Source organism: Takifugu flavidus, chromosome 12 (genome assembly GCF_003711565.1).
Source record: "Takifugu flavidus isolate HTHZ2018 chromosome 12, ASM371156v2, whole genome shotgun sequence".
NCBI lineage: Eukaryota > Metazoa > Chordata > Actinopteri > Tetraodontiformes > Tetraodontidae > Takifugu > Takifugu flavidus.
Genome location: NC_079531.1, coordinates 7,887,183 through 7,915,058, shown reverse-complemented (window position 1 = coordinate 7,915,058; position 27,876 = coordinate 7,887,183). Strand labels below are relative to the sequence as shown.

At 45.3% G+C, this 27,876-nt stretch overlaps 1 protein-coding gene and 1 long non-coding RNA gene across 3 annotated transcripts; one reads left to right on the top strand and one right to left on the bottom strand.

The window, feature by feature from the left end:
• Nucleotides 1-17: 17 nt before the first annotated feature.
• sik2b (salt-inducible kinase 2b) lies at nucleotides 18-27,876 on the top strand. 2 transcript variants are annotated; one of them, XM_057050711.1, is made up of 15 exons: nucleotides 18-519; nucleotides 2,844-2,960; nucleotides 5,645-5,708; nucleotides 10,354-10,515; nucleotides 14,733-14,857; nucleotides 14,968-15,091; nucleotides 17,378-17,604; nucleotides 18,040-18,192; nucleotides 18,505-18,663; nucleotides 20,466-20,697; nucleotides 20,788-21,081; nucleotides 22,393-22,550; nucleotides 23,285-23,398; nucleotides 23,485-23,573; nucleotides 23,791-27,876. In XM_057050711.1, the coding sequence occupies exons 1-15, from the start codon at nucleotides 382-384 to the stop codon at nucleotides 24,413-24,415; spliced, it is 2,781 nt and encodes a 926-aa protein (XP_056906691.1). In that variant the 5' UTR covers nucleotides 18-381; the 3' UTR covers nucleotides 24,416-27,876. The 2 variants fall into 2 exon arrangements, with proteins under 2 accessions (XP_056906691.1, XP_056906692.1); XM_057050712.1 differs by lacking the exon at nucleotides 5,645-5,708 and having other exon boundaries at nucleotides 495-519.
• On the bottom strand, nucleotides 17,281-18,606 carry LOC130535586 (uncharacterized). The gene is made up of 2 exons (XR_008953170.1): nucleotides 18,467-18,606; nucleotides 17,281-18,270 (listed from the first exon to the last, which is right to left on the bottom strand). It is a non-coding gene; the product is annotated as an uncharacterized LOC130535586 (long non-coding RNA).

Genomic DNA, 27,876 nt, shown 5'->3' with positions numbered 1-27,876 from the left:
TGCTGTGTAGCTGATAGAGGCACCACAAGCGGTGATATTACAGACCTATTGTATTTGAGAACGTGGTGTGACACCCCCCCACCCACCCACCCCCAGCAGCAGCAAATGGCCGGCTTCGTATCGCCACACTGACGGAGAGCTTTAGCCACAGTGGCGTTCATGCTGGCCGGGCGACGCAGGAACCAACTTTGTCGATTTTTGATGGACGCGCTTCGAGCGGCAGCGGCGGCAGAAGAGACGGCGGCGGGCGGTTTGGTTCCCCTTCGTCTTTCTCCGTAACTGCCCGTGTGCGGAGCCCCCCTATCGCCCTCCCTTCCCCGTGCGTCCCCAGCTCGCCTCGCCACCTTCAGCTCGTCCACAAACAGTTCCACTCCGAACAGCATGGTCATGGCTGACAGCGTCCAGAAGCCGCAGATCCGGGGTCCTGTCCGAGTCGGGTTCTACGACATCGAGCGCACTTTAGGAAAGGGCAATTTTGCCGTCGTGAAGCTCGCCAGACACCGCATAACCAAGAGCGAGGTGAGTGTGCGTGAGTGTGTTCTGTGGGAAATAGTTAGCCGAAATGCTAATTGAGGCTGCGGCTGGGCAGAGTTACATAACTTTTGACCACAAGTTGACACCTCGCGTATTTGAAGAAGATATCGAAAACGAGCCGACATCACGCGCTGGTAGAAACTTTGATCTGAGTTCCTGCCGGGGTCACGTGGTTCTGTCGGAGGCTCGGAGTGGAGCTCCTGCAGGTAGCGCACCAATGACTGCCTGCACCTTTCACCCCCTGCAGCCATCATCACTGCCAGGAAGAGCTCTGACCATCGGGGCTGCTGGGAAACACGCGCTGTAAACACACACTCTGTGTTCAGACCAGCATCGTACACCTGTGCTACTGGTAATGAACCAGTCAGCGCCAGTGTACAAAAACAGCCCAGGCACAATGTCAGGGTCTGTGGTCCTATTACGCAATTCGCGTTATGATGGTGTTTGGTAGTTTCTGGTGCTGCCGTGCACGCAGCTCTGCAGGATGTGCCAGGAAGAGCACTGCAGCAAGGAAATTTTGATTATTGCATGCATTGATGGATGCAGCAATCCAGTGACACGGCTCCAGGTTGCTGTACTTTGCATGAAAAAGGACTTGATATGAGAAACGAGTTAAATTTTGTCAACACAAGAACTGAGCGCCGAGTGGTTTTGTCAGCCCTCTACAGAGAAGTCTTTCTCTATACTCGGCCTATCGACCAGTACCAGACAGTGCCACAACTTTCTATTGTGACAGCAGAGACACTAACGCAAGAACCGTGTAGTGTGTGAGCACAGAAGCTGGGCAGTAGGAGGCGGAGAGAACAAATACTGATACTAGTGAAGAGTGACAGTTGCTCCTTCAGCCTTTAAAAGTTGACCTCATCCAGCAGACAGGACCGTTGGTAGTTTCAGTAAATAACCTGGTCCTTGGTTTGGAGTCTGGTTTTGTCTCCATGCGATGCCAACAGCTCCGTGAACGGTGGGATTCACCCTCCTGCGGGTGCGGCACCGACGCTTTCAAGACACGTGTTGCAGCATCTGGTGCATCTGTTTTTGCATATCCTCGCTAGGCTTTCCCGTTGTGTGCATAACCTACTTTACTCACGGTTCTAGCTCGTCTTACTGACCCACTCAGCCATTAGGTACATATTGCAGCAGCCTGTGGGGTCGTATGGCGTTGGCTTTTTCCCATGTGGTCCTGTCTGTCAGCCCAGCCAGTAAAAATGCACCTTTCTGACTCAGCAACATTGTTCTTCTTTATTGAGTGGATTTCACCAGGCCTCAAATGGCCTTGTGTCTCCTTGACTGTGCAAAAATCTCCCATATGTTGGATGTGTTTGTGTTATTACAGCTAATAATAAACTGGTTTAGCTTAGATTGCAGCATCCTATAATCCCTGTGATTTTAAAATTCATGCCACAGAGCTGAAGATGCATTAAAATATCTAGATTTAAACTCCAATTGCACACCTGTCTGTGCTGTGATAATAACATAGCGTGCTAGAAGCATAAAAGCATCCAATACTTCACATCTGCAGATGCAGCTAGCTTTAAATAAAATTGATTTAAAATGTGTAAAAAAAAAAAAAACAAATCACAGATTCATCCAAACCTCCCAGGTTAACGCCAATTTTACCTTTTGGAGTCTTCCATTTTCATAAGAAAAGAAAAAAATTAAAACAAACCCCCAGTTGTCCAGGCTGATGGCTCTGCTGTAAACAAAATCTTGCTAGTTTAAAGCCACGACTTTTTGGCATAATTTCAACTTTGAGTGGCTCACCCGCTAATGGATAATCTATTAATAATTTGCCACATCTCCTTAAACGCGGTCTTGATTTAACCTACATAAATCTGCAGTGGCGTGATTAGTAATCCGCTCCCCCCACGTAAAGCTTTGCTAGCAGATCGGGCTGATGAAATGTTGTTTATGAGACGCCTTTAAGGAGCGACTTTAAAAATTGCCTCGTTACCTGCCGGACATCGTTAATCAAAGCCCAGAGTGTTGAAGTTGTGGGCGTGCGGTTTAAACATCTATGTGTCATTGTGAGTGCGCCTGTAAACACAAAGCGGTCCGTGTTTGCCTCTTCTGGAGCCACACGTGATATTTCACATTATTTGGCTCCAATTTTTGGACTGCTTTCAGAGTTTTCAGCACGCAGCCTGAAGTATTTAGCTCTCGTCTTGGAAACACCCTGTCTCCCTTTGCCTCTTGACGCATATTAAATAACTGTTTGGGTCTGTTTGAGTGTTAAGGTGTGTGCATGTGTGTGTTATTAACCATGAAAGTGACGATTACATTTAAACTGTTGATGCTCCAACCCTCTGCAGGTGGCCATTAAGATCATTGACAAGACCCAGCTGGATGCTGTGAACCTGGAGAAGATCTACAGGGAAGTTCAGATCATGAAGATGCTGGACCATCCCCACATCATCAAACTCTATCAGGTCAGTCTCTGGATTCACTATGCGATCGCCGCTAAGCCAGCGAGATGCTACCGAATGTTATGTTTATCCAGATGACTAATCATTCAGTTTTGGCCCTGTCTTGTGATTCATTTCTCTTTGTGTGCTTAAGCCTCTTTGTGTCCCGATAGAGTTCCAGCAGGTTGTCTGTTGTCAGTCTGTGAAAACGGAGAGACGGCATCATTAATCAGGCCGATCTTGTTCTTGTCTGTAAGGAACAGTCTTCTTCACGCTGTTCTTTTCCACTGAAGTTTCCCCACTCTGTTTTCCACTGTAAGAAATATACTAAAGTGCATGATTTTCCATATTAGACCAAGTTCAACGAGCTGAGTGGATGCTTAAAAGGCTGAAAGTCCACTTCAGTTAATTAAATAGCTTGTAATGCTGCCTTGACATAACGTGTGAACAAAGTGTCCCTTGCTCTTCATGTCTCAGCAGGCTGTTGTCTCGCCATCTTCAGCCATACATGAGTAAAAATTCAAAATAAATGCATAATTTCTCACTTGACCTTTCATACAATGACTGCTTGTGTACGTCACATCTTAATTTGAGTCCTGCGAGCACTGTGCTATGTTCTCTCTGCAGGTCAGGATTGTTAAAGTGCAGTGGTAAATAACTACCTAGCAGAATCTGCGGCCACTGGACAGTCGCTCAAGATAAGACAAAGTAGTTAATGACTCACCGAGCGTCAGCACTATGTACAGCTATGCACGTGAAGGCTACACAGCTAATTGCGCCTTTATTCGCACAGGCCTTCACCACTTAGATTTCCTTCAGTTTTAAGGTTAATGTCAGAGGTTTCAATCCTACTTCAACCTTTTCAGCATATAAAAACGCAAAGTGACACTTTTTTTTTTTGCTTCATGTTCATTATTGGAGTTATGTGTCCTTGGTTGTCTTTAGAGCAATAAATCCTGTAAATATGTCCTTTTTGCCACCTGCTGTACTCAGCAGTAAGTGTGGAAAGAAAGCTCATATAAATGTTTATGAGACCTTCTGTCTGTCCATGCCTGTCCAATTCACATCCGGCGTGTTTGTAAAGGAGCGTTCCTGGACGCTTAGTGGCTCCTGCTTTTGCTCCACTGACGACGTTGCCATTTCCAGCGTCGGTTCCAAACTTTATTTGCATCATAGAGTTTGTGCAATATTGATTAAAGTGTAAATGAGCCTTTTTGGCATCGCAAAAATCTTTTGGTGCTGTTGGCAAATTCATGTAGAGTGAAGCGTGGCCGTCGTTACACAAACACGTGGCAGTGTTCCAACTTACTGCTGTGTTATTTTGGTGTGTATCGTTATTTCTAATGGTCCGTCTTTCCATTCCAGTCAGGACGATTGGCTATTTCCTTTCCGGTTTTATAATTTAGTGCCTTTATGTTGACTTCCGTTTGTTTTCCGCTAATCTGTACAGCTCGAACATCAACCTCACGCTAATCTCCGTTAGTATTTTACTTTAAAGAAAATTCAATTGTAAAAATAAGCTTGGGGACTCAAAATAGTTTCCAAGCAAAGATATTTCCAAGCAGACAAAAACATGGGGAGTATGCATATTCCCCCACAAACAGAACAACAAACGCACTCACCATTTTTTTCCCAAGCTAAAATAAATAAAGTAGGACATAAAGTAGGACAAACAGGATAATCTTTTATTTTTATTCAAATGGCTGAATAATAACGGATGACAGCAGCAAAGAAAATGCCAGTAAAACTGAGAATGGGAATATTAAAATGTGCAAGAAATAAAGGAAACCCTAGATTTCCCTAGCAGTTTACATGAACACACACATTCAGACTTAGTCAGGGTTTTATTCCTCTTGCACGTAGTAGTGTCAAAATGGCAGCTACTAATTGTTCTCGTGAACGTGCGACTTTGATTGCTTTAGCGACCTTAGCTGATGCTGTTTCTTCCATGGAACTCTCATCCATCATTTCCAGAAATTAGGGCCTGAAAGCTTCTCTGATTTTGACCAGATTGGGTTCTGAAACGAGTGACTCTGTAACATTCAAGGCATGAAGCTAGTTAGCACGTAGCTGCTGCCGTTATTTTTCCTAATTGGCATCGATTGTGGAGAATAATTTGTTGGATAATTCATCAGTCCTTATATTCCAGCTCCACACCATTGAAACAAAACGACACCCAAAAAAACCCCAGAACACTGCTGACTTTAAATAAGCTAAAACTATGAATCGGTCAGTCGTAAAGATAGAAAATTGATCCTAAACACTCGGCGTGGGTTTTCTCGTATGAATGTCTGGCTCCCTGTGTTTGATTCATCCTCCTATTTTCCACCAGATTCTGCCCACCACATTTAATTCTATTCATCTCCCAAGTGTTACTGCTTCTAAATCAGTTCTCCTCTTATACAATACTGCACCTTATGTGGATGGAGAGCTTTTGAGCACCATTCATATCCACTTGGCAACACCAGCTGTCCGCCTCCGTACTCTTACATGGCTTCCATATTTAGAGCCGGTGCCATTCATGGACTTTGTTTTCCTCTTGACTTTGTGAATGCCAGACTCTCTTCAGAAGGCCATGTGAATAATTGAGTACTATTTTTTTTCCCTTTGGTAATAATGCTGGTTATCGGATTACTATATATAATTCACTCTTCCACGTCTCTGTCGTCCCTCCTTCCTTCCCCCTTCACCCGCCCCCCCTCTCCCAGGTGATGGAGACGAAGAACATGCTTTACTTGGTCACGGAGTACGCGAAGAACGGGGAGATCTTTGGTGAGTGATCTCTCTGCCTTTTAAACGCGGCGTGATGCTCGCTTCATCCTCGGTGCACCAGTTGCACAAATCTGCCGTATGGCATCAGGAATCTTTTTGGTAAACAGGGACGTATCAAAGCCCTTTTGAATTTACATTGCTGCCTCAATAAACTGGCCTGGATCTCAAAGGTCACATGACCGATGGACAGGTGAGAGCAATAATCTGATATGCAACTTCTGAGATATGACCCTCCTGTCTCCTTCTGGTAACTGCTGAACATACTGACTCTGTTTTTTCGGACATATAAAAGCAAGGTGAAGAAATGAGGGTTTTACCCTACACAATGCATGCAAAGAGATCATATACAGGCCAAAGTGTACACAGCACATGGTGGTCTTATCTACAATTTCACTGCACAGCCTCATGACGAGAGGAACAGTGTTGCTGTTCACTTGTTAAGAAACTAAACAACACAACCTTCTGATGCAGCAGTCATTTAAGATGAAATCTGTATCATAAAGATCCAAATGTAGAAATGTACAGAAATCTACATTGTATAGAAATCTACTCTGAACGCCACTGTGGGCCAACTGTAAACCAAAGTTACATTGTGCACGTGTGTGTGGTTCAGAGGCCGCCGTTCCACTTGTGATGTTGACTCAGCAGCAGCAACTTCTGCTCCTGTGACCCAGAGACCACTGGAAGGAGGAAAAAAACAGAAACGGACTCATGTGAATGTACATTACGCACCGCGGGTCGCTGCGGGCAACTTATGCAGTGGCAGTAATGTGATCGGGACACACTACTGTTTGTGAAGCTTTTTTGGAAAAGTGAGGCATTCTTTCTGAAATATTTACAGGAATAACAGAAAGGGGAGCGTACACAGTAATGCAGTGGGAATGACCGACTGTGGCCTGATCAGTGACGAGAGCCAGTCCAGTCAGACTGTTTGCTTGTCTCGGAAGAGTGAGCCAAATTTCGAACATGTTATTTAACAAACTAATCATGATGCTCCGGCCTGGTTTTCAGCAGTACATGTATTTTTTTCCATAGATCGTTGGAGGGGATTATAAAACCTTTGTGTCCTGATTACTTGAACCCCAATGCCCTGATTGCACAATGTAATATAGTTATGTAAGAGACTCATATGTCATCATCAGCTGCAGCATCGACACAAGCAGACAGATACTGACTGGCAGCTCCAGCACTAGACTAATATTACAGTGCTCAATCTCCCCGGAACGAATCATTTCTGTTTTCCAAAAGCACTTTACGGAGATGGATCAAGTCATTATGTCACGATGTGTGGCCAGATAAACACACAGGCTGCAGCGCTGGACTCCCGAGGGAGAATAAGAGAGAATCCACTTTTCTGACCCTGATGAATCGCTCAGATTTTTTTTTTTTTCCGCCCAGCAGGCGGTGAGATGTGAAGTCGTTGCGGATTCTCCGCAGCCCGGTTACAGAGAATCAGCGAGACAATGGCTGAGTCTTTGGATCTCTCACAGAGCTGTAAATAGTATAGTGGAGAGCAGGAAGTGTGTATCGTACAGTATACCCGCCTGTTTCTCCATCCATCTCAAGCAAATGATAACAAAAGATGCCGAGTTTGGCTGCTAATGAGGAGAGTCGGGCTATTCTCGTAATCGGAGTGGGTGGGCACTCCAATGGGCAAAGCAGAGGCATTCATGCTAGCTGGCTGGTGTGCCTTTTGTGTCTGTCTGTCTGTATAGAAGACACTCTCCCCCTCCGCAGTCTCCAAACTGCAGGATGGATCCGACCTGGAAATTGGGTCAACCACAAATAAAGCAGAGGAGAAACAGGCACGAGCGAGGGACATGCATTTGAATTCTGTAAGGTGGTGGGGAAAAAAATGTAGGGCATGCATATTTAAGAAAGCACGGCTGGAGTGAGAGAGAGAGAGAGAGAGAGAGAGAGGAAAGGGAGAATAATAGCTGGCAGTAAGATGAATCACTCGTGCACATCTCCCGTCTGACTGATGGATAGCGAATGAGACGGAGACGGTGGACTTTCAAACAAACACTTCAGACTGTAAAGCATCCTTCACACCTGCTGTTATTACAGTTTATGCACATGTCTGTGGCTGGGCGTGGCAGCTTTTATTCCGATGACCGGAAACGGCAAAAGAGAACAAAAGGGGAAAAATGAATGGTTTTCAGAATGCACCTGAGTATTTTGAAGGTCAAACAGATCTACAGGTGTGTCGTTCTTTCCCTCCTCTTCGTCACATAACGCTCGACAAAAAAGCCGCAAGGTGTAAAATTAGGCAAATTTTTTGTTTGAATTCCTCGTCATGCGGTGCCCAGGAGTTCAGGATAGAAGTAATGTCAGCGCCAACAGCCGCAGCTGATCTTGGATGGATGGGTTCTAACTTGGATGAAAGGCCATCGCTCGGCTCCAGCTGGCCGCCGCCCAGATGAACCCCCGAGGACGCCTGTATTAAATCTTCATACGCCGCCATCTATCAACACCCACGTAGACGTGCTCTTTAGAGTGGCTGTTGTAGCGGAGCAGTTCGAGGATCAGTCCCCGACATGGAAACAGTGTGTGTTCGTGCCCTGTCCTCTGTGCCTTTTCACACACACACACACACACTCTCCATGTCGCTCCGTGGTGTGATCCGCGTTCCAGTTGGAGGTCTAGCCAACGAGTCATGATGTTTGTCCCCTCCAAATCTGAGCAGCTGTTAAGAGATTTAGCTCCTCACCCAGCCCTCAGCAGAAGTGGAACACAGTGGTTATTGAGCTATTCCTTAATACCCCGATGATTCATACTTGTTCTCTTTGCTTTCCCAGAATGCAATGGCATATGCTTCACTGTTCTGAGGTCTTTGCCCTCACCAGTGTTGTGTCAGTACAATATTACTCATCCATCCACCAGGCACAATGCTGCATTTTGCCTGCGTGTTTGTGTTTTGATTGGTCAGATTGCAATATCTTATTTTTTCTAAAGGTGCCGCAGAAATGTGAAGGCTGTACAGTGTCGCTGTTCTCCAAAGTGAGGAGTTATGGTGCTGAGCATGTATTTATTTTTAGTTGGTTTGCTTTTTAGCAGTATGAGAGACCAAATAAAAGTGACAACTGATATAAGTAACCTTGTTACGCTGACTCAGTCCTGGAAATATTCATCACATAAAACAGTGATTCCATCAGGCTTTTTGGGATGCCTAAACCAAGGCAACATACCAGTCATAAGTTTTAAAAAAAGGAAATCTGAGATGTACTTTTTATAGTGCAAACATGAGGATGGATGTCAAGTTCTAATAAAAAAATAAAATAAAAAAATAAGAATAAAAGAATAGAAAAAAAAGAATGTTTGCATTAGGGTCTGTATGTCTGTTCTGGGGATATTGCAGGAACATGGTAGAGGTCCTGCAAACGACCGAACAATTATGTTTCAGTCGTTTCACGCTGCAGAAGAATGTAATATTAAAAATCTTGTGCACTGACTTTAAATGTTCCCATTTAGACAGAATTGGGTCACAAACATCACAAAGTCTTTCTTTACTTAAAGTTCATTGTGTTCGATGCATACTCGGACTTCCTCGACACATTCCCCTCCCTGGTGTGTGTTTTGATTAGCGGCGTTACATGAAAAGTGCCTCCGTCACCTGTCGGCCTCCCGCGTGGAATCTGCCAGCCCCTGTCTAATCAGGGTTCAGAGAGGGAAACAACAGCAGTTCAAGAAAGATTAAAACTACAATTTGTATCCTGTAGGCAATATAACATATAATGATTTTTATCCCAACAAACATTTGACCCTTGTCAGTTCTAGGTCATAAACATGAGTTTAGCCCCAGGGTATGCAGCACTGCGCTGTAAGAATCCACTGCTTTAGTTTATGGTGGAATGTTTTTGATATTAATGGGCTGTGAAATCAACTTAGCCTGTTTTCCTCAACAGAACCCTAACTCTAATGTCCTGTCAATGACTCTATCTTGGAGGGGATGATGGGGAAATCGGAGAAATGTAACTGGTAACTTAACAAGAAAAAGCATTGAATGTCTTCCTTGTAACTTAAAAAAATAGCTTTTTATAAGGTTGAACTTGTGGCTCTTTGGATAATTGCATTCCTTATAATCCCTGCCATAAAGTTATTGTTGGCTGGGTTGTTTTTCTTGTGCATTGTTATCACGTTCGGTTGGTGGTCGGCATCCACGCCAGCTGGAAGGAAAACCAGCAGAGTGCCCTATCTTGTTTGCCGCAAAGTGTGAATTAAAGAGTTTGCAAGCTATCTGGACAGAGAGGTGTTAAGAGGTGCCCCGCTGACGGTGACAAACACCATACTTTCCAAAGTTCATCGCGCTGCAGAAAAAAACATGCCATAACACACCCTGTCGAGCTGGTGAACAATAAGATGGTGAGAATGGCCTTAAATGGTGTGGAAGTAGAAGAGAAAAATGTCAGTGGGGAATCTAGTTCTTGTTTTCTCCTCCAGACATGATGGAACAGTACACTGTATACAGTCATTATACATGTACACACACACACGTACACACATGCAGGCATAGACTCAAGACACTAGAAGCAGGAACTCGGCAGCTCGCACTAAAATGAAGGGATAAAAGGGCCACTGACGTAAGATCTTGTCTGTTTATACCTCCGATGTGACGCATTGCATGTTGTTCACTGTCTGGCTGCAGACTACCTGGCAAAACACGGCCGCCTGAGCGAGCTGGAGGCCCGGAGGAAGTTCTGGCAGATCCTGTCGGCGGTGGAGTATTGTCACAACCGCAACATCGTCCACAGGGACCTGAAGGCGGAGAACCTGTTACTGGACGGACACATGAACATCAAGATCGCAGGTACTGCAGCAACACAGAAGGAGGACTCTGTTTTAGTTTAAAACGCTGACAAACGCCACAAACACCCGCCCTGGCCATTTGCACTGTGGTGGTTAGAGGGTTGTCTGTGAGACGCTGTAGCTGTTAGCTTGATGAGGCCACAACACAAATTACTAAATTGGAAATACTGCTGGCAGGTCCACGTGGCTGACAATAATTCGGGGAATTATCTCAGGCTTTGTTCTAAGATGCTGATACTAAAACACGTCTGAGGTGAGCTAAGCGCATGAGGGCTGCTAAAAATACAGGTGTGAAAGGATACCAGACACTACTCGACTCACTTATCACCGTGCAGAAGGAAAATGGCCACCTCTGCTCCTTGGAGAGTTCTAATGCGAGAATAATGTCTTTGTGTATGGGCACGATGGAAGGGAATAGCCACTCATTGTTCTTAAAAAGTGGGAGGAGGAAAGAAAGAAAAAAAGAAAGTCCTCTTTATGGTTCGGACTCATCCGTCTCACCTGCATCCCTGCTCGCAAAAACTGCATTTCCAAGAAAGGAAAGGTTATTTAGCCAGCCGTGGTTTTAACAACCTGGTGTGACACGGCCAATGGAAGATGTGATTTGCAGGGAAACAATGAACAGAACATTACCTATCTGCTCTTGTGATTAGAGAAAGTGTCTCCGGGAAGGACACGAGCAGCAAAGGTACATTCTGTGCTGTTCTTTACCACAACATGCTAGGACAGGTTGGACACAAGGTACATGAAATTAGAGAGGCACACATGTCAGGTATGTTCTACACATGCATCAGTGCAGATCCCACGTACACACACAGACACGGCTACTTGTATGTTACATGAAGTGTATGACTTAAATATGGAAGTATTTGCATGCAAATGGGTCAAAATAGTCGTCCAACTTCTGTTCAGCACCACTTCACCCTCATTATTCTCACCAGCTACTCTCCAGCATTAGTCCCTTTATTAATTATAAACCAGCACTGGCTTTGTGAGTTTCTAACCCTAAATGTGTCCGCTCAAACCTGCACTGTGGGTGGAAGTGATAAATCACCGTGTGTGCCTCCGGTTTTCCTGAAATTACATCCACATTGCCCTTGCGATTGGCCGTTCTTTGCATTTACAGAAACGGTAGAGGAAGAGAAACAAGGCATTCCTTCTCTTCATTAAGCCTTTTTTCCCCTCATCGTAGTGACGGCTGATCACAGGTAGATCAGCTGATCTCTGAGGAATCAGCTGTCAGTGGGGCTTTGGTTCTGATCTCTGAAAGTCTGAACCATTCTATGCGGAGGCTGAATGTGAGTGTAATTAGATTTGCTTTATCAGAGCAGAGAATCAAAGATTTCTCTAACAAACGACTGCAGTCTCGGGCAGGAAGCTATCTCAATGAGGGAACACATTCAGATTTATCTGTTATTCCTGTTTACAGATACTATAAATGTGGAGAATTTATCATGGTTACCTTTGGATATCTTATTAACATAAATGTCCCAGGGCTGCAACAGCTCTTGAGAAAGATCAGAGTTCATAAAAGGTCCTCAGAGCAGAAACAAGATCTTCAGCAGCTCCATAACTCCCAGTCCAGCCTTCCTCCTGCAGCCCTTTGACATCTCCTGGCTCTCAAAAGACCAGCACCGGTCAGAGGGTGTGGAGCTGAAGCTGCTGCGGCCATTCAAAGAAAGGTCACGTTCAGGGTGGCTGCAAAGAGCCACAGTGGGGAAGGGGGGAAGGGGGGGGGGGCTCTTCATGTCTTTACTTCAAACGGCCTCTTTATGTCGGGGAAAGTTGAAGGAGATGGAGCAGGGAGGATAAATGACAAAAGCAGAAGTGAAATTCAGCTTCAACAAGAACAGGACCCACGTCACCCACTGCTTTTCTTCTGGCTGGCTGTTTATTTGCGGCTCATTATCCATTTGAATAGAAGCATCACTGATGTGTAAATGTCATTCAGAGTCCTCCAAACCTTAAAGGTGTGTCACGCCCAATTAATTAATGTATTAAGTACAAACAAATCCTGTTTTTCAAGGGCACCTTGTAGAAAAGGTTCATACCCGTGAACAAAGCTCCTGTCAGGGATGAATAAATCTGGCTACAAATAAATCCGGCTTCATTCAAATTTTTACTATATTAAATGTCTATGTTTACAGTGTAAACGGTTATAAATAATTTAAAATCATTTAATCATTTTTGATTAAATAATTTGTTAAACATGTGTAGCTAAAATAAATTTGTCAAGTACGTTTATTTTTTTTGTACAAACTGCTCTTATTTATTTTAAAGGTCCTGTTCAGAGACTTATCCAGAAATTGAGTTTATTGAATAATTACAATAAAGAGAACCAGTTTTTATTCAACATGTATTTGATGCAACCGTGTCTTGGTGTGTTATTGCAATCTTTTGTATTTACACATGCATGAAAATATAAAAGATAGATAGACATAAACTACGCTATGCTTCATACACAGTACAATTTAGATGAATTGGTCAGTTCTGAATTATGATACACAATAAAAATGACAAAAGATTCCATTAATCAGGAAATCAGTTTGCGAATAATGCGGCTTCCAGTCTGGATATGGGGTGAAATCTTTGGTTACACACTGCAAACATGGACACAAAGAGACCCTACAGCACCAGAGATGAATAAAGAAAGACTTTGTCAAATGTTGACAGCTAGCTGCCATCCTCGTCCTACCCCATGATGTCAGTCACAAACTCACACAAGCACACAGCTCCATACGCCGGAGTGTGTTCCACAGTGACGCCTTTAGGATCATATTGTGCTAAAGCTGTTGTGCGGGACGCGCACACACGCGCTCCCTCACCCCGCCCTCCCTGTTGAGCGCCACTAGTCGCCTGCCGCGCCGGGCTGTTTGACGTCAGCCAGTCTGTTCAGTATTCAGCTGCGTGAAATGGGTCACAGTTCTTGCCGATAAACCAGCTGCACTCTCTCCTCCGCCTGCATCTCGCCTCTCACCGTCACAGCAGCATCAGACAGCAAACATACTTCCGCAGCTCCACTTTTACATCAACCTGCCACCTGCACCTCAGCCACTAAACGCATGAACACAGGTGATTTCCTGCACTTTGTTTAGCACCTGAAATCTGTACTTTGCTAATCTCTCAAAAATACACTGTAGTATCTTTGCACACTATACAAATTTAAGAATTTCCAAAATAAATTCAGTTCCGTGCTGCCTGCGTTGGTTTGTTTTGACTCCTGCAAAAATGCGTTATTATCACATCACCAAGTATATTGCCCTAAATGATTGATCATTATTTCGTGGGATGTGGTTTGTGGCCTCATAAATTAACGTGGCTGTCGCTCTGAGGTTGGTTGTTACCGGCGTGACTGTGACGTTTCGGCCCTGAGGATCTGGATAAGAGCCCGCAGTGATCTGTTTGTGCTTGAGCCCAAATCACCTCTGGCTCATTATGTAACAGGGTTGGTTTTTTAATCAGTTTTATGTATTTATATTGTGAGGCCTTTTTACTAGTTTACGTAAGTGTTTCAAATTATGGGATGAAAAGGGCAGGGAGTGGAGGGTTAAGCGCTTCTGTTGGGTCTTATGACACCATCAGCAGCAGCAGCAACAGCATCCCACTGACAATGAGCCATCTAAGCGTGGATTATTTCTAGCCATCATCTGTCACAATCTGATGAGGCCCCATTTTAAATTGTGAAAGTCGGAGATAATCGTGAACTCTGTGTAGCTTTAGCCTTTGTACATTGAGCTACGGGAGGGGGGGAGGGTCCGGATGGGTTGTACTGGTACTGAACTCTGTGTAATTTGGTAGATATTGCTCCAGCTTTCATTTTTATTAAACCCAGATGTGAATTACTCAGCAGTGTGTATTTTGCATGAGTAAGCTGGACCTTTCTGTCCTGCCCCCCCACCCCCGAAAAATCAAGTCCAATTTTTGTTCAACACTGCGGCCAATCAAAGGACGAGACCGATGACCTCATGTCCATCTCCAGAGCGGGTGATGTCATACAAACACCCATTTCCTCAATGTACAAAAATGTTGATCACATAATACATTATGCGAAAGCTGCAGACCCCATGGAGGCATTCAGAAACCGCAGCAAGACCCAAATCACCTTTTGTCAGACCTTTCCTCTGTGTGTCTCATGAGAAATGACCTGAGCGGTTTTATCAAACTTTGGTGTTCGTATCCCCACAACCTCACCTTGTTTTTGATTTCCCCCCCGTGTAGATTTTGGATTTGGGAATTTCTTTCAACCTGGGAAGCCTCTTGCCACATGGTGTGGCAGCCCACCTTATGCTGCTCCAGAGGTCTTTGAAGGCCAGCAGTATGAGGGACCACAGCTGGACATCTGGGTGAGATGCTGAAGAACACCACTTTGGGATTTATTTGGTTGTGTTAAAAATAAAAATGAAATGAAATCTGGATAGTTCTGACATGTGTTTATGTATCTTCTCCTGTTCAGAGTATGGGGGTGGTGCTGTACGTGCTGGTGTGTGGTGCGTTACCATTTGATGGACCAACTCTGCCTGTACTCCGACAGAGAGTCCTGGAAGGAAGGTTCCGTATCCCTTACTTCATGACTGAAGGTAAGCAAAGACTCCCTGCGATGTGAGCCACCGAATAATGTTGGGATTGCGCCATCATCCGCCCCCCGCTGTGCTGACATTCCACTATATCTATGTGCGCCCAGTGTATTTATGAGACCCGTTCCAGTCTTAGTCACCAGGCTCCCGTCATTGATGCTGTGGCTGCAGGAACTTGTCCTGTTATTAGTTGTGTATCTATTGGAAGAAGACCCAGGTAATATGTGTATTTGTGCAGTCATTTGGCCACAGGGTGAGTCAGGTTAGCCCAGCAAAGCCCTGCTGTTTGCAGCTGGACCAGCTAACTGCCAGCAGATTAAGTCCAGATCTGGAGCAGTTTATGTAACCCAGGAAAAAGCCAGTGAAGCCCTGCAGCAGCTTGCCTGTCTGTCTCTGAGGAGAGTGTTTCTGTCTATCTTTCTGACTCACTTTATCGCCGAGACATCTCCCTGGCCCCATCTTTTTCTTGGGCTTGTTTTTCCCGTATCCCATCTGCGAGCCTGTAACCGTTACTCTACGGGAGGGTGTGGTCTGTTAGTCCACCAGATTTTTTTTGTTTTTTCTGTTCAAGACATAAAGGGAGTGCAGGAGTATATCAGCGCAGCAGCCAAACTGACATTCCGACCCTCCTCCCAAACCCCAGTCCAGCCTCTGTTCCCCAACCAAGAGAACAGAATGTGCTGATTTCTTCATCCATCATCAATTTAGTTTTTCTGCCATAGAAAAAATCTATCGAGGGTTTCTGCTCCACGACTGTGGCAACCTTGTCCTAATTTTATGACAGATAATAATGACCCCTCTGCTGCTGCCGCGTTGCAAAGCACTGGTAGCGTTACTTCATCAGATCAGTAACCAGTTGAACTCCTTATTAACTAAGAAAACTAGTAAAATATGAAACTATTGTTTAAAACATGTTACTTGTGTTCAAGAAATGCTGCTTATTTTTTTATTATATAACTGAGCTAATGATCTCATAAAACTGTTGGGCTTAGCGACTAGTGACACAATTGTTTAGTACTTTGCCAACTCATGTTTTAGTCAACCAGTTTATCTGTATAGGAGATTCATTCAATGGCTTGCTTTTTTGGCCACATCGATTCAGCGCTCACGTTGGTGGTTTTTCTGTAATTTAATTTATGAACATTTATCAGGTAGGGTTATGTTTACTGTTCAATGGGACATCTGACGCTTCTGCGCTTGATAAAATGTCATCTGGTCCCTCCTTCATCTCCTCAATCCTCGTTGCTGTAATGCTACACCACTGGGACTCAGCAAGTGTTAACTGGGATGGTTCAGTGGTTAAGTCATTGCTGAGAACTGTGTGTCAATCAATCAGCCCGAGAGTTTAGATGCTCCTGCAGCGGCAGCCTCTTTACATAGCCCGAAGTCTCTGTTGGGTAGCAGCTTTAGAAATGTTGCCTGCTTCAGCGGTTGCTATAAACACCACCGCAGCAATGAGCAGAACCTGAGTAACTTCTGGCCCCGGCAAAACAAACTTAAATGTATTGGAAGCAGGTTGTAACTAAGCAGCCACACACCGTTGCTAAGATGAAGTGCAGGGTTGTGCCACATAATTGTGTGTGTGTGTGTGGGGGGGGGGGGGGGGGGATCAAGTTAGCAAAAGATGCAATAAAAGCAGATGTTGGCCTGGTGGACATTGAGAAAGAAGCTGTAGGCAACCCTGTTCTTGGAATCATGAACTGCTACGGTCTTTGTTGCTCAGAAAGCATGACATTAGTGACCTTCAGAAGACTGTTTACTCTAGGAGCCTTAGGAAAAAACAATATTTAAATCCAACACATGCTGAGGATCACTGTCGCTCTGCACACAATTTCAGTTGTATCTAGCCTGACCTTTTAAATTACACTTAAACAGGGCAGATATGGGTGGCTTTTATTTTACGACTATAGCGGGATGTATGAGTAAATTTGCCGTGTGGCAGGCAGGAATGCAGTGCAGACAGTAGGGACTGAGGGAACCAAAGCAACACACTCAGGGGAGCGCTAATCCTGTTAAGAGCCCAGCTGTGTCTGACGTCAAACTCATCTAGCCACTGACTCGAGGTGAGGCGCTCATTAGGAGTGGGCCAGAAACACACTGTTCAGAAGTCCAGGCAGAGCAAAAAGCTAAATATTTATCACACGTTAAACCCCGAGTCGATGACTCCTTTTTAATGCCTGGATTTGTTGCAGATTTTATATGTGTTTCTTAAGTAGTGAGCTGAATTTAGAGGTGGTCTGTAAACCTCTGTCTGCCGACCAGTAATATGTTGTTTTTTGCCTCTCTTAGACTGTGAGCACCTGATTCGCAGGATGCTGGTGCTGGACCCATCAAAGCGCCTCTCTGTGGCCCAGATCAAGCAGCACAAGTGGATGGCTCCGTACGTTCCCGTGCAGAGGCCGGTTCTACACCAGCAGCCTCTATCTGCTGAGGGTGAAGCAGGCATCGGGGAGTACAGCGAACAAGTTCTCCGCCTGATGCATAGTCTTGGCATTGACCAGCACAAAACTATAGAGGTTAGTCGTGCTACCAGTAGCCAAAATACCAGTACCAGTAGCCAAAATAAATCTTTGGTCAAAACCACCTGATGTGTGCAATACAGGACATTTCTACTGTAAAGAGCAATCTCTCTGCATTATGGTTATGTTTGCCTGTATCATGCTTAAAACAAACAACACTTTCTGTCACTGTTAATGTTTAACAGTCAGGGTTGCACAGTGTAATTGATTCCAGTTATATATATAAAAAAAGAAGAAGGGCCTCTTTCTTGTTGTATATTCAGAAGCCCTAAGCAAACTCAGGCATGGGACCTTCCTCGTGTGTTTTTGTTCCTTGTGAGTGTATTTAATAATAGTTCAGCAAACAGGATGGAAATGGCAACAAATAAGTATTGAAAATCTTGTTAAGGTTGGTTGAAATAGCATTTGATCCCACTGTCATTCATCCCACAGTCTTTGCAGAACAAAAGCTACAACCACTTTGCTGCTATCTACTACCTGCTGGTCGAGCGGCTCAAGGCCCATCGTTGCAGCTTCCCCGTGGAACAGCGGCTCGACGCCCGCCAGCGACGACCAAGCACCATTGCTGAACAGACAGTTGTCAAGGTGCGTGCGGAGGCTTCAAAGGCTCCTGGAGAAGCATATACATCCACGGTTCTCTGATCAAAGCTCCAGTATTCAGGGCTGCAAAAAGAGACAAGCAGAAGAAGCAGAAACCTTTCATTCACTGATCTTAGCCTTCATTTACATGATTCACTCCTTTCTTCTGTTTCAATTGTCACCTCCCTCTGCTTTTTAAATTTTTAATTTGGATAATTAAAAAAGAAAAACCTCACATCAGCACATCACATAGTTGGCCTATCGTGAAAGTTGTTATTACTCTAAATCTGATGTCCTTTGTTTCCTCTTCCTCTGCAGTCCACCAGTGGTTTGACCCAGGTGGGGTTGCACCCTCAGGGTGTCCGTCTGCTGCGTTCCTCTGCTGTGCCCCAAGCTTCTTCCGACGTGTTTGCATTTCCCTCGGCTGCATGTTCTCTGGAGCAGAACTTCACTGTGGACGATGTAAACACACCTAAAGTAGGTCCTGTGGTGTTTTGGGTTGTTCTGTTTGTGTTTACTGTAGCGTCAAGTTTTTTTTTAGTTTGGGAAATGCAAGAGTGTTCCCTTAAAATGATTCTGGGCCGTGACTTGAACAGAGATCGATGAGCTCATTCGTTCACTCTGAAATCAGAAACGTCCGTATGAGCCTGTGTGCATGCGCGAATGAATAAGCTGTCAACCTGCCAGGGTGCAGCTGACCCGTTCCCTTATGTAAGAACTCACCCAGCACTTGCATCAAAGGCAGGACAGCTGTCTATCCTCCACAGCTTATAAACGCGCATACGCGCACCCTCTACCCTAATCTCAACCATCCCAGCTAAGGCTGATCATATGCTGTGGGTTTGACACTATAGCAACAAGATTTTCAATCTGTTTACTCCCTCAAAGCCAGAACATGAGGACACGGAACAAGGTTAAACCTGCACCAGTCCTGTCAGTCAGTCAGTGATGTGTGTCTTGTTTCTTAACCTTCATAATTGACTGTGTGAGGATCCATTCAATTATACCTAAATCAAGCATCCTCAGCTTCTCAACTTTTGGGAGATTTATCTACTGCAGAATACAGAGTCAAATAAATATAATAGAAGAATAAATAAATTCTTGTGTGACACAGAGAAACAGATGCAACTGTCAGGTTATGCAGACTAGTTTCTGGCAACAATTCCCACAAGCCAGGATATTGCACTACACGATCTGCGATGGCTAAATTACGCAGAACGTATGCTCAGCCTGACCGCCTGGGCTCAAGACCTTTAAAGCTCAGCCAGCATGTCCGCAAAGCTGATTTAATGCCAAAATGTGTTCGCACAAACATAGCAAGACATGCAAACAGGCACTGTACTTTCCCTCTTTATCTCTGCCAGCCGGTGACCTTTTCCTGACCGACTATTGCGAGCAGACGCCGGTGTTGTAAGAGTATGGCCTCACACACCAACAGGGCTACACCCGTGCATATGCAGAACCTTCCTTCAAGAATTCCCTCCATCTCTCTCGCTCCTTTTTTCTAGAGAAAAAAGTTGGATTTTATATAAGTGAGCCGTGACCCTGTGTCATTGCACATTTGGAGGGAAAAAGAGAGAGACTCGCAGACGGTGTCTGTGCTTTGTGAATGGAGCCCGGTTATGCAATCTGTCCTGGGATGATGTGACCTCATGCAAATCTGTGAACACACATGGACAGGAAGATGTTCGGGCCAGCTTGACCCTCCTACCCGTCAGCCAACAGTTTTTCTTCAGCTGCTTCTCTCGTCTTTATAGCGAACACAACTCCTTATGATCTCCCACCATAATCTGTTTGTCAGTGTCATTTCCTCTCGGGTTTCTGTGTGTGAGTGTGTGTGTGTGTGTGTGTGTGGGTGTGTGTGGGTGTGCATGTTTTGAGTTGAGTAACAGCATTCCTGTCCCAGCTCACTCTCAAAAGCAGATGGGAAATTGGGCAAGTTTGTGTGTTCGAGGCGAACGCTAAGCTTCCCTGTTAGTGAGACCACTCATGCAGATGATCCGTCTGTGTGTGTGTGTGTGTGTGTGGTGTGTGTGTGTGTGTGGTGTGTGTGTGTGTGTGCATGCACACTTCCTGGGTCTGCATTCCTTTATCCCCACCCTCTAACTCGAGGCCAACACACACCCAGTCTACGTGCGCTAACAATGATACACACTCTCTATATAAAATCAACATCTGAGTGTTTTAAAGATGTCTGATTTGATTAACTTGCTGCTGTTTCCTTCCTCGCCGGACGCTGTCATTTTCATTCTTTCTCCCCCTTTTATTCGACCCTCAAGGTGAACGGCTGTCTGATGGACCCTCTACCTCCCCCCACCGTCCTCCGCAAATCCTCCACGTCATCGCCAAGCAACATGATGGAGACTTCAATTGATGAGGGCATCGAGACCGAGGAGCCCGATGCTGAGGAGGACCCACCCCATTTGTTGTCTGCTTATCAGACGGCACGGTTTGGCCAGCGAAGGCACACCCTCTCTGAGGTGACCAACCAGCCAGGTCCTTCAAATCAAGGTCAGATACCTGAATATTGATTTAATGCTGGAAGCAATGTCATTTTTCTGCAATCACCACCTTAAAATTGATTACTTTTTTAACCGCTAGGTAAATTTTTCACTCTTGGTCACAATCCCTCCATGGGTAGCGTGGACTCGGACATGGGCTACGACATGGGCTCCATGCACAGCGACATTGGCCTGCTGGAGGATCCGCCCTCTCTCAGTGAACTGGTCTCATCAAGCACCTCCACCCAAACCGTCACCCCTTCACCCTTCTTAAGCGCACGGCCTCCGAACCCAGCCATGGCTGCCCTCACCTCCCAGCACAGGGAGACGCACAACCGTTCTCCTATCAGCTTCAGAGAAGGACGGCGCGCTTCCGACACCTCCCTCACTCAAGGTCAGGAATACTTATCAATGAATGTGCTCGTTCCTTCAGATCACCCTGAACTCTCACAACACCATCTTCATAATGGATCGGTCGAGTTTTCCTGAATATACTCACACACACCACCTCGTAGGGATGCTGTTTTCAATGGTCTGTGTGTGTGTGTGTGTGCGTGTGTGTCACTATGCTCACATGACACGATAAAAAGACTGCAAAGTCAATTGGGGAGCAAAAGCCTATTGTATTTTTGGTAAAAGACTGTCAGGCCATTTTGTGCAGCCCATCAACAGACAGAGAAAAGTTATTCCTATAGAAGAAATTTTGTAGTTTCAGTCTTGGTTGCTGGTAATACAAAGCAACTTTGACCGTTTCACCTTTGCACAGAAGCGCTTTTCATTTCTGATACACCGTCCCTTCTCAACTGCCGCATCACACCTTCCACACACACGCACACACACACTCCTATGCACTACCTCCCCGTTAACAGTGCCTCATTTGCACTCTGTCATTTACTCCCCTCCTCATTTCTTCACACCCCTGTTTTTCCCTCGTCTCCTTTCCTTCTCTCACCTTTCTCAGTCCCTCTGACGACTGCGGCGGTGATTCATGTTATGAAACACGGAGAGATATTTGAAGGTTTCAGCCCACATATTTCTCTCTTCCCCCTTCTCCTTTCTTCATCCATTTGATTTTGCTTCCTCTCCTCCCTCAACGTTGCTTTTTTCTTCTTCTTCAAGGTTTCTGTTGCGGCATGCTGTATGTTTCTCGAAAAGCAAGCCAAAGTGTTAGAGGAAATATTAAATATTATTACTTCTAATTCTCTGTTTTCCTTGCAGCTATGTCGTGTGTTTGTGTGTGTATGGAAACTATAATTACAGCTGTAAAACGCGCTCTAGTTTCTTAGCCCTGCAGTTGGTGTTCCCAGTTGGTATTTTCAGTTATTTATATATTTATTCTTCTTAATCCTCTTTGGAGAGCACGGATGCAGCGGATTCTTTTACGTCAGATCGCCAAGTCTTGTTTTAAATAACTCCCACCATCACAGTGAGTCAGGTCCTGTCATCTGCAGCCACAGCTCATCGCCACTGAATGGCTCCCATCAGAGCCACATGCTGCCGTGCACGTACACACATGGACGCTAGAACCCGTGCACACACACAAACACACGCAGGCGCACACACAGAGTTGCTTATAATGTATTTTTAGTTAGAAAATTAGTGGAGGTGCAAACTAATTCAGTGCTGTTTCTGTCAGAACGGAAGGAGATTTGTCTGGATTAATACACAATGTTGGGTTTGACTTTTTTTTTTCTCCTGCTCTCAGGTCTTGTCGCGTTTCGACAGCACCTCCAGAACCTCGCAAGGACCAAAGGCATCCTGGAGCTTAACAAGGTCCAGATGCTGGTGGAGCATATGGGATCCAGAGAGGGGGTGGCCATGAGTCCCGTGGGACCACAGCACCACTTGCACAACCTCCTGGAGGTCAGCATCCACACAACCCTCCACTCAAACCCAGTGAAGCTTTTCTCAGTAACTCATTTGCCCTCACCCCATGACCGCCAAAGGGGGGAGAGAAATCAGGCACCCAGGCTGTTGTGTAACCCCAAGAGAGGCAGCCAACTGTGGTTTGTTTACTGTCTCCCTTCCCACTGGGGCCTGGAGCCTAGGCCAAAGTGAATGCAGCCATTGTTGAGTTCATGGTAGTGACTGGCACTGAATGGGCCAAAACTGCTATTGCACACAGAGATACACATAGAATACACAAAAAATGCACATCCTCATCCACACACACATCCGGTTGGTTTGAGGGGCGGGTTGTTTGTCATTGGTTTGTCAATCTCGTATAATACAATTACACATTTCTTTGTCGATTATGATACTGTGGCCCCATCATCGTTTTAATTTGCTTTCATTTGGTTTAACTACTGTCTAATCCCAGTGGTACGCGCCATTTACACAAAAGCAGCTGGCCGCTCAGTCATCGCTGAGGCATTTGGGCAGGAGATAGCTTGGATAATCCAGTTAGGCAACGTGATGAAACATCCAGGCCCTGACACTTTTAGATTTTATTTAGATTAGCCAACACTGGGGGGATCTGGGATCGTCGCATCTCCTCGCATGCGTGTGCAACACATGAATGATGATAGATGATGGATTATTCTCACTTTACCACCTGCGCAGGTTCAACTTTTTAAATGCTTTGTGTTTAACTAAAGGGTGAGGCGTCCAAGCAGCAGGAAGGCCTGACTTTATACCAGGGTGGGCCGCATCCACCTCTGCTGTCCCGCAGACAGAGCCTGGAGACCCAGTACCTCACTCACAGGCTACAGGTACAGTCTGACACCACTCGCGTCACCATAAATCAGTGACAATGAAAGCAGGGTGGTCAGCCCCAAATTTCTCTTCTGCCCACCAGGCCAACGTCTTGGCAAACAGTCCTGCTAGTTGCCAGCTCTTCTGTAAAGAGGCCCCTCGAAGTTTAGAGCAGCAGCTGCAGGAACACAGGTATGTTCATTCGGCTTTGTTCACATCTTAAAGTAACAATAAATAATGCATAGAATGAAGCCGCATGTTCCCTCATTCATGTTCCCGTTATTTAGTCCCTCCAACTGACACCCTTAGTTTGTTCTTCTTTCTTTGAAGTTCCTCCTGGTTTTGATGTGTGTAAAAACAGAATTTTACTTCCTTTTTTGTTGAGTGGTTTTCATGGTTCTCTCCACAGACTAAACCAGAAGAGGATGTACCTGCAGCAGTCCCAGGGTATGGGACTGCAGGCCCATTTCAATCAGATGCAGATAGCCGAAGGCTCCTACCCAGCGGGCAGTTCTCCTCTGGAGCCAGGGGTGTCTCAGAGTTCTCAGGGTCCCGTCATGTCAGCCACCCACCAGCCTCCGGCCCAGCAGCAGACCACTCCCCAGGCCTCGCCGCCCTTCACTCACACCCACAGCCTGAGCCCTCTGATGGAACCAGGTGAGGGACTGGTTTATGACTCCTACATGAGCCCAAGCCACCACCACTACACCCAGCAGCTGCTGCCTGGATCCCACCTCCAGCACCTCCACAATCCCCAGCCTCACGACGCCTCAGCCGGTGGGCTGGGCTTCTGCTACCCTGCAGGCTGTGAGCAGCAGGTTTTAGGGCTTCCAAATGAGGCTCTTCTCTCAGAGCAGGACGGGTTCCCGTTAGACCCCAGCTTGCTGCCGCCTCCCGCTCTGGTGGAGTCTGAGGCCAGAGCTATGGGCGGGGTCCTGTCCAGTCCCGGGCAGTCGGAAGGCCTGGGCTCCCTCCTGGACAGCGAGATGATGGAGACGGTGGATTCTCAGCACGGCTTTGTCATGGTCAACTGAAGTGGATGCCGCAGTATTAAGCGATAGGAACTCACGCTAACAGCTGAGAGAACGGAGACGTAAGCGGAGGCTACGCGCATAGCAACGGGGAAGGAGAAGTGTTTTTGTATGAGTGCTACAAACTTCTTAGTTGTAATGAACCTCAGACAAAATTTCTACCAAAATCCTCCCTTCTAGGCTTCCTCCCTTTCTCCCTCTCTTCCTCTGTCCTCGTCACCTCTGCGAGGCGAGGACAGCCCGGCACAGACCCAAGCTTCACCCCACTAATTTGGCGAGGTCGCTGCTGTCACAGTTGTTGTGCCATCTCTCCAAGGAGCGCGCCGTGCTGTCCGAGGATGAAGCGCCTCACATCCCGGAGGCTGCCAGAGCAGCAGCTCACCTTGAAATGGTTTCAATGTGGACTAATTGAGGGCAGACTCTCAGATGAATGAATGGACAATGGCTGGCGGTGCTTTTTGGATTTAAAATAGGACAATAGACTGGTTCATGAAACAATTGTGCACCCCCCCCCCATTTCAGTAGAAGGGAAAAATGAACATGAGCAAACACCCCTCATTTATCACGGCAACATTGACAGGACCACAAATTAATGTGGCACAAATCCTTTGTGTCCACTCGTCCCACACGCTAGCTGGATTTTACTCATGAACTGTCTCAACACTAATATTTAGCTCTCTTTACAGCATTCATCAAAATGTTCACAACAAAAAATAGATAGGCCCTTTAGGTCTGCAGGTGTGAGTTATACGCTGTATATGTGCCGCGTTTGATGAGTCATTAAGGAAAGCAAAGTGACTCTGACCTCTGTAGCTGAAGACTTTTGTTGTGGTCGTGTGACAATCAAAACACCTTTAAGCTTCTTCCTGTAACTTTATAACTACTGATCCCGATTTTTCTCTGACACTACTGAACCGTCGCTCCACTTTTCTGTCCAACCACACACACTCGCATGCATCCAGACTAGGATAATTGCCAGGCGACAGCTGAATTGTGGGTCCTGGGTCTGCCTGATAAATGAGGGCCGGAGTAATCAATGTGCTTTTGTTTGAGAAGTAGCCTAGAAGGTCTGTTGTTCTATTTTTGTGGCAATACTGAAGCAATATTAACGTAGCGCGATTATCAATAGAAGCCTCACCTGTTCGGCCAACTCTGATTGGTTCATAGGGACCTCCGTGTCGTCAGGAGTGACGTCATTTGCTGATGATGTAACCAATAGATAATCTCTCGCTCGTTCGCCCTGGAAGAGAGCAGGGTCACGCCTGGAGACAGCTTGTGTGTGTGTGTGTGTGTGTGTGTGTGTGTGTGTGTGTGTGTGTGTGTACGCGCGTGTGAAACTATGTTTGCACAGTTCATATTTCAGACTTGTCACATTATTTGTTATTACTGAAAAAGACAAACACTGTATGTCTGCTCTGATCAGGCCCCTGTGAGGTTCTCTCATTCATCGGTGTTCATCGGTAAAATGACCCCCCCACACACACACCACCACCCTCCGCCCCCTATTTGGTTTGCATTCGATTTCTTCTCGGACGTTGGGGTTGCTGTTACATCGGCAGAATGTCGCCCGACACTGGACTACGTTTGATTGGCAGCGGAGTGAGTCGGCGACAAGATCAGATCATTTATTCCACTCGAACTACACCAAGATGTTTTGGGTTTTCTTTTGGTTTTTTGACACTTTTAAGTGGAGAAAGAACTGAGATAAAATATCCTCGTTCAGACCGCAGGCGGATCAGATTAGCTCCTCTAATCTGATCTTCAGGGCCAACCATTCGTGCATTTTTTTGAGCGTGATCAGCTCTGATTGGGCTGAATCTGCAGCGGTTGCTGCGGTAATGACACCAGACATCCGGGTACGTGTGATGTAACGGGAGGTCACAACAGAAAAGAATGTAGATTCCGCGAATAGGCGTCACGCATCCACCTGGGCTTGCGTTTCACCTTAATCTAGATGATCTGATGTCGCGTTGAGAGTTATGTCATGCACCACTTGAACTATGAACCTCCGACAACATGATTCCAGTCCGAATACCCCAAATTTGAGCACTTTGAATCGAAGAAAAATCGATAATGGGTACCAATAATATGATTTTAATCACGTTATCAGCACAGTAGATATTTGCTGTGCCAGATGAAAATCCTGGAAAGTCTACGCCTCAGAGTTTCTCAGGGCCCCCGTATTCACTTTTCTGACTGTTGCTCAGAAATCCCACCACTTTTATTGAATCACATGACTTTTTTTCTGTACTGTGTCTTTTCTCTGAGTGCAACTTAGCACTATGGTATCATTTTGAGATGTTTTAAGGCATTTAAATGTCTTTCAGGAAAAAAAGAAAAAGCTTTTGATATCAGTACATCCAGCTGTAGTCAGTTTAGCAAATGTAGAGTCAGTCACCATTTCAATACTAAAATAATAATAATTTGAGTAGCTACTGCACATGAGATGGTGCCAATCAGGTCTCATGGCTGTATTACACGCTAGTTAGCATGTTGACGTGGTCATACACTCGCCATATAATTCTAAAAGCCCAACAGTGTATGAGTATTAGGTGTGTATTTTTGTTTCTAGCCTTTTTAAGAGAAGATTTGAATGATTGTTGTGGTTCATTCTGTCAATGTTCAGTCCACTTGGGCGACAGGATGATCTGTGGAAGCTAAAACTGTGGCACTTTGACAAAGAAGGGGAAAGAGATGTAGCCAGAGAGGAGGAGGCCAAGGTGGGAAAAGGTTTGTATTGCTCCTCTGTTTCCTGGCAGATGAAACGTGCCCCAATCTGTAGGAAACATCTTTCTCCTCTCTCTTCCTCACCAGTAATGGACACAAAACACATTTCTTTCAGAGAAAACCCCAGACAGATGAACACTTTATCTGTTGAATTTGCAGGATGGAGTAACACTTTGTACAGATTAGAGGTGTAGAGAATCCCACTTTGCACCGGGATGAAACATTTGTGTTGGATGTGAAGTGTTCAGTGTGCCTTTTTACTTCTTTTTTTTTTTCAGTTGAAATGAAGAGTTTGAATAGAGCCATTCTGTTATGGTTGAACCCCTTTATCATTTATAATGATAACCTTTCTTCTTTTTAATGTGATTTTTCTTCTAAAAGAAAGTAGAGCCAGGTTTTAAAAAGGTACAAAACCAAAGTCCCTCAGAAGTTTCCCTGTACTACCCACTGTGTGGAGTTTTGGAGCTTCTTTATTAGTTTTTTCTTCTTCTTCTTGTTTGTCAGTCAGTGAATGCCATTTTAAAGTATTATAGCAATATTTCTCTAGTTGAAGACTAAACTCATGAAGATTCTAGTGGACATGTTTCCAAGTGTAACAATTTCACCTCCTGCTGAGCTGATAAATCATAAACATCTATCTTTCAATAGAAATCCAGTTTTCTGTCTGCATTGATGTTGACCACACATAAGCTAACTTGCTGTTGAGATTAAAAAAAAAAGGTTTATTGAGTATGAAA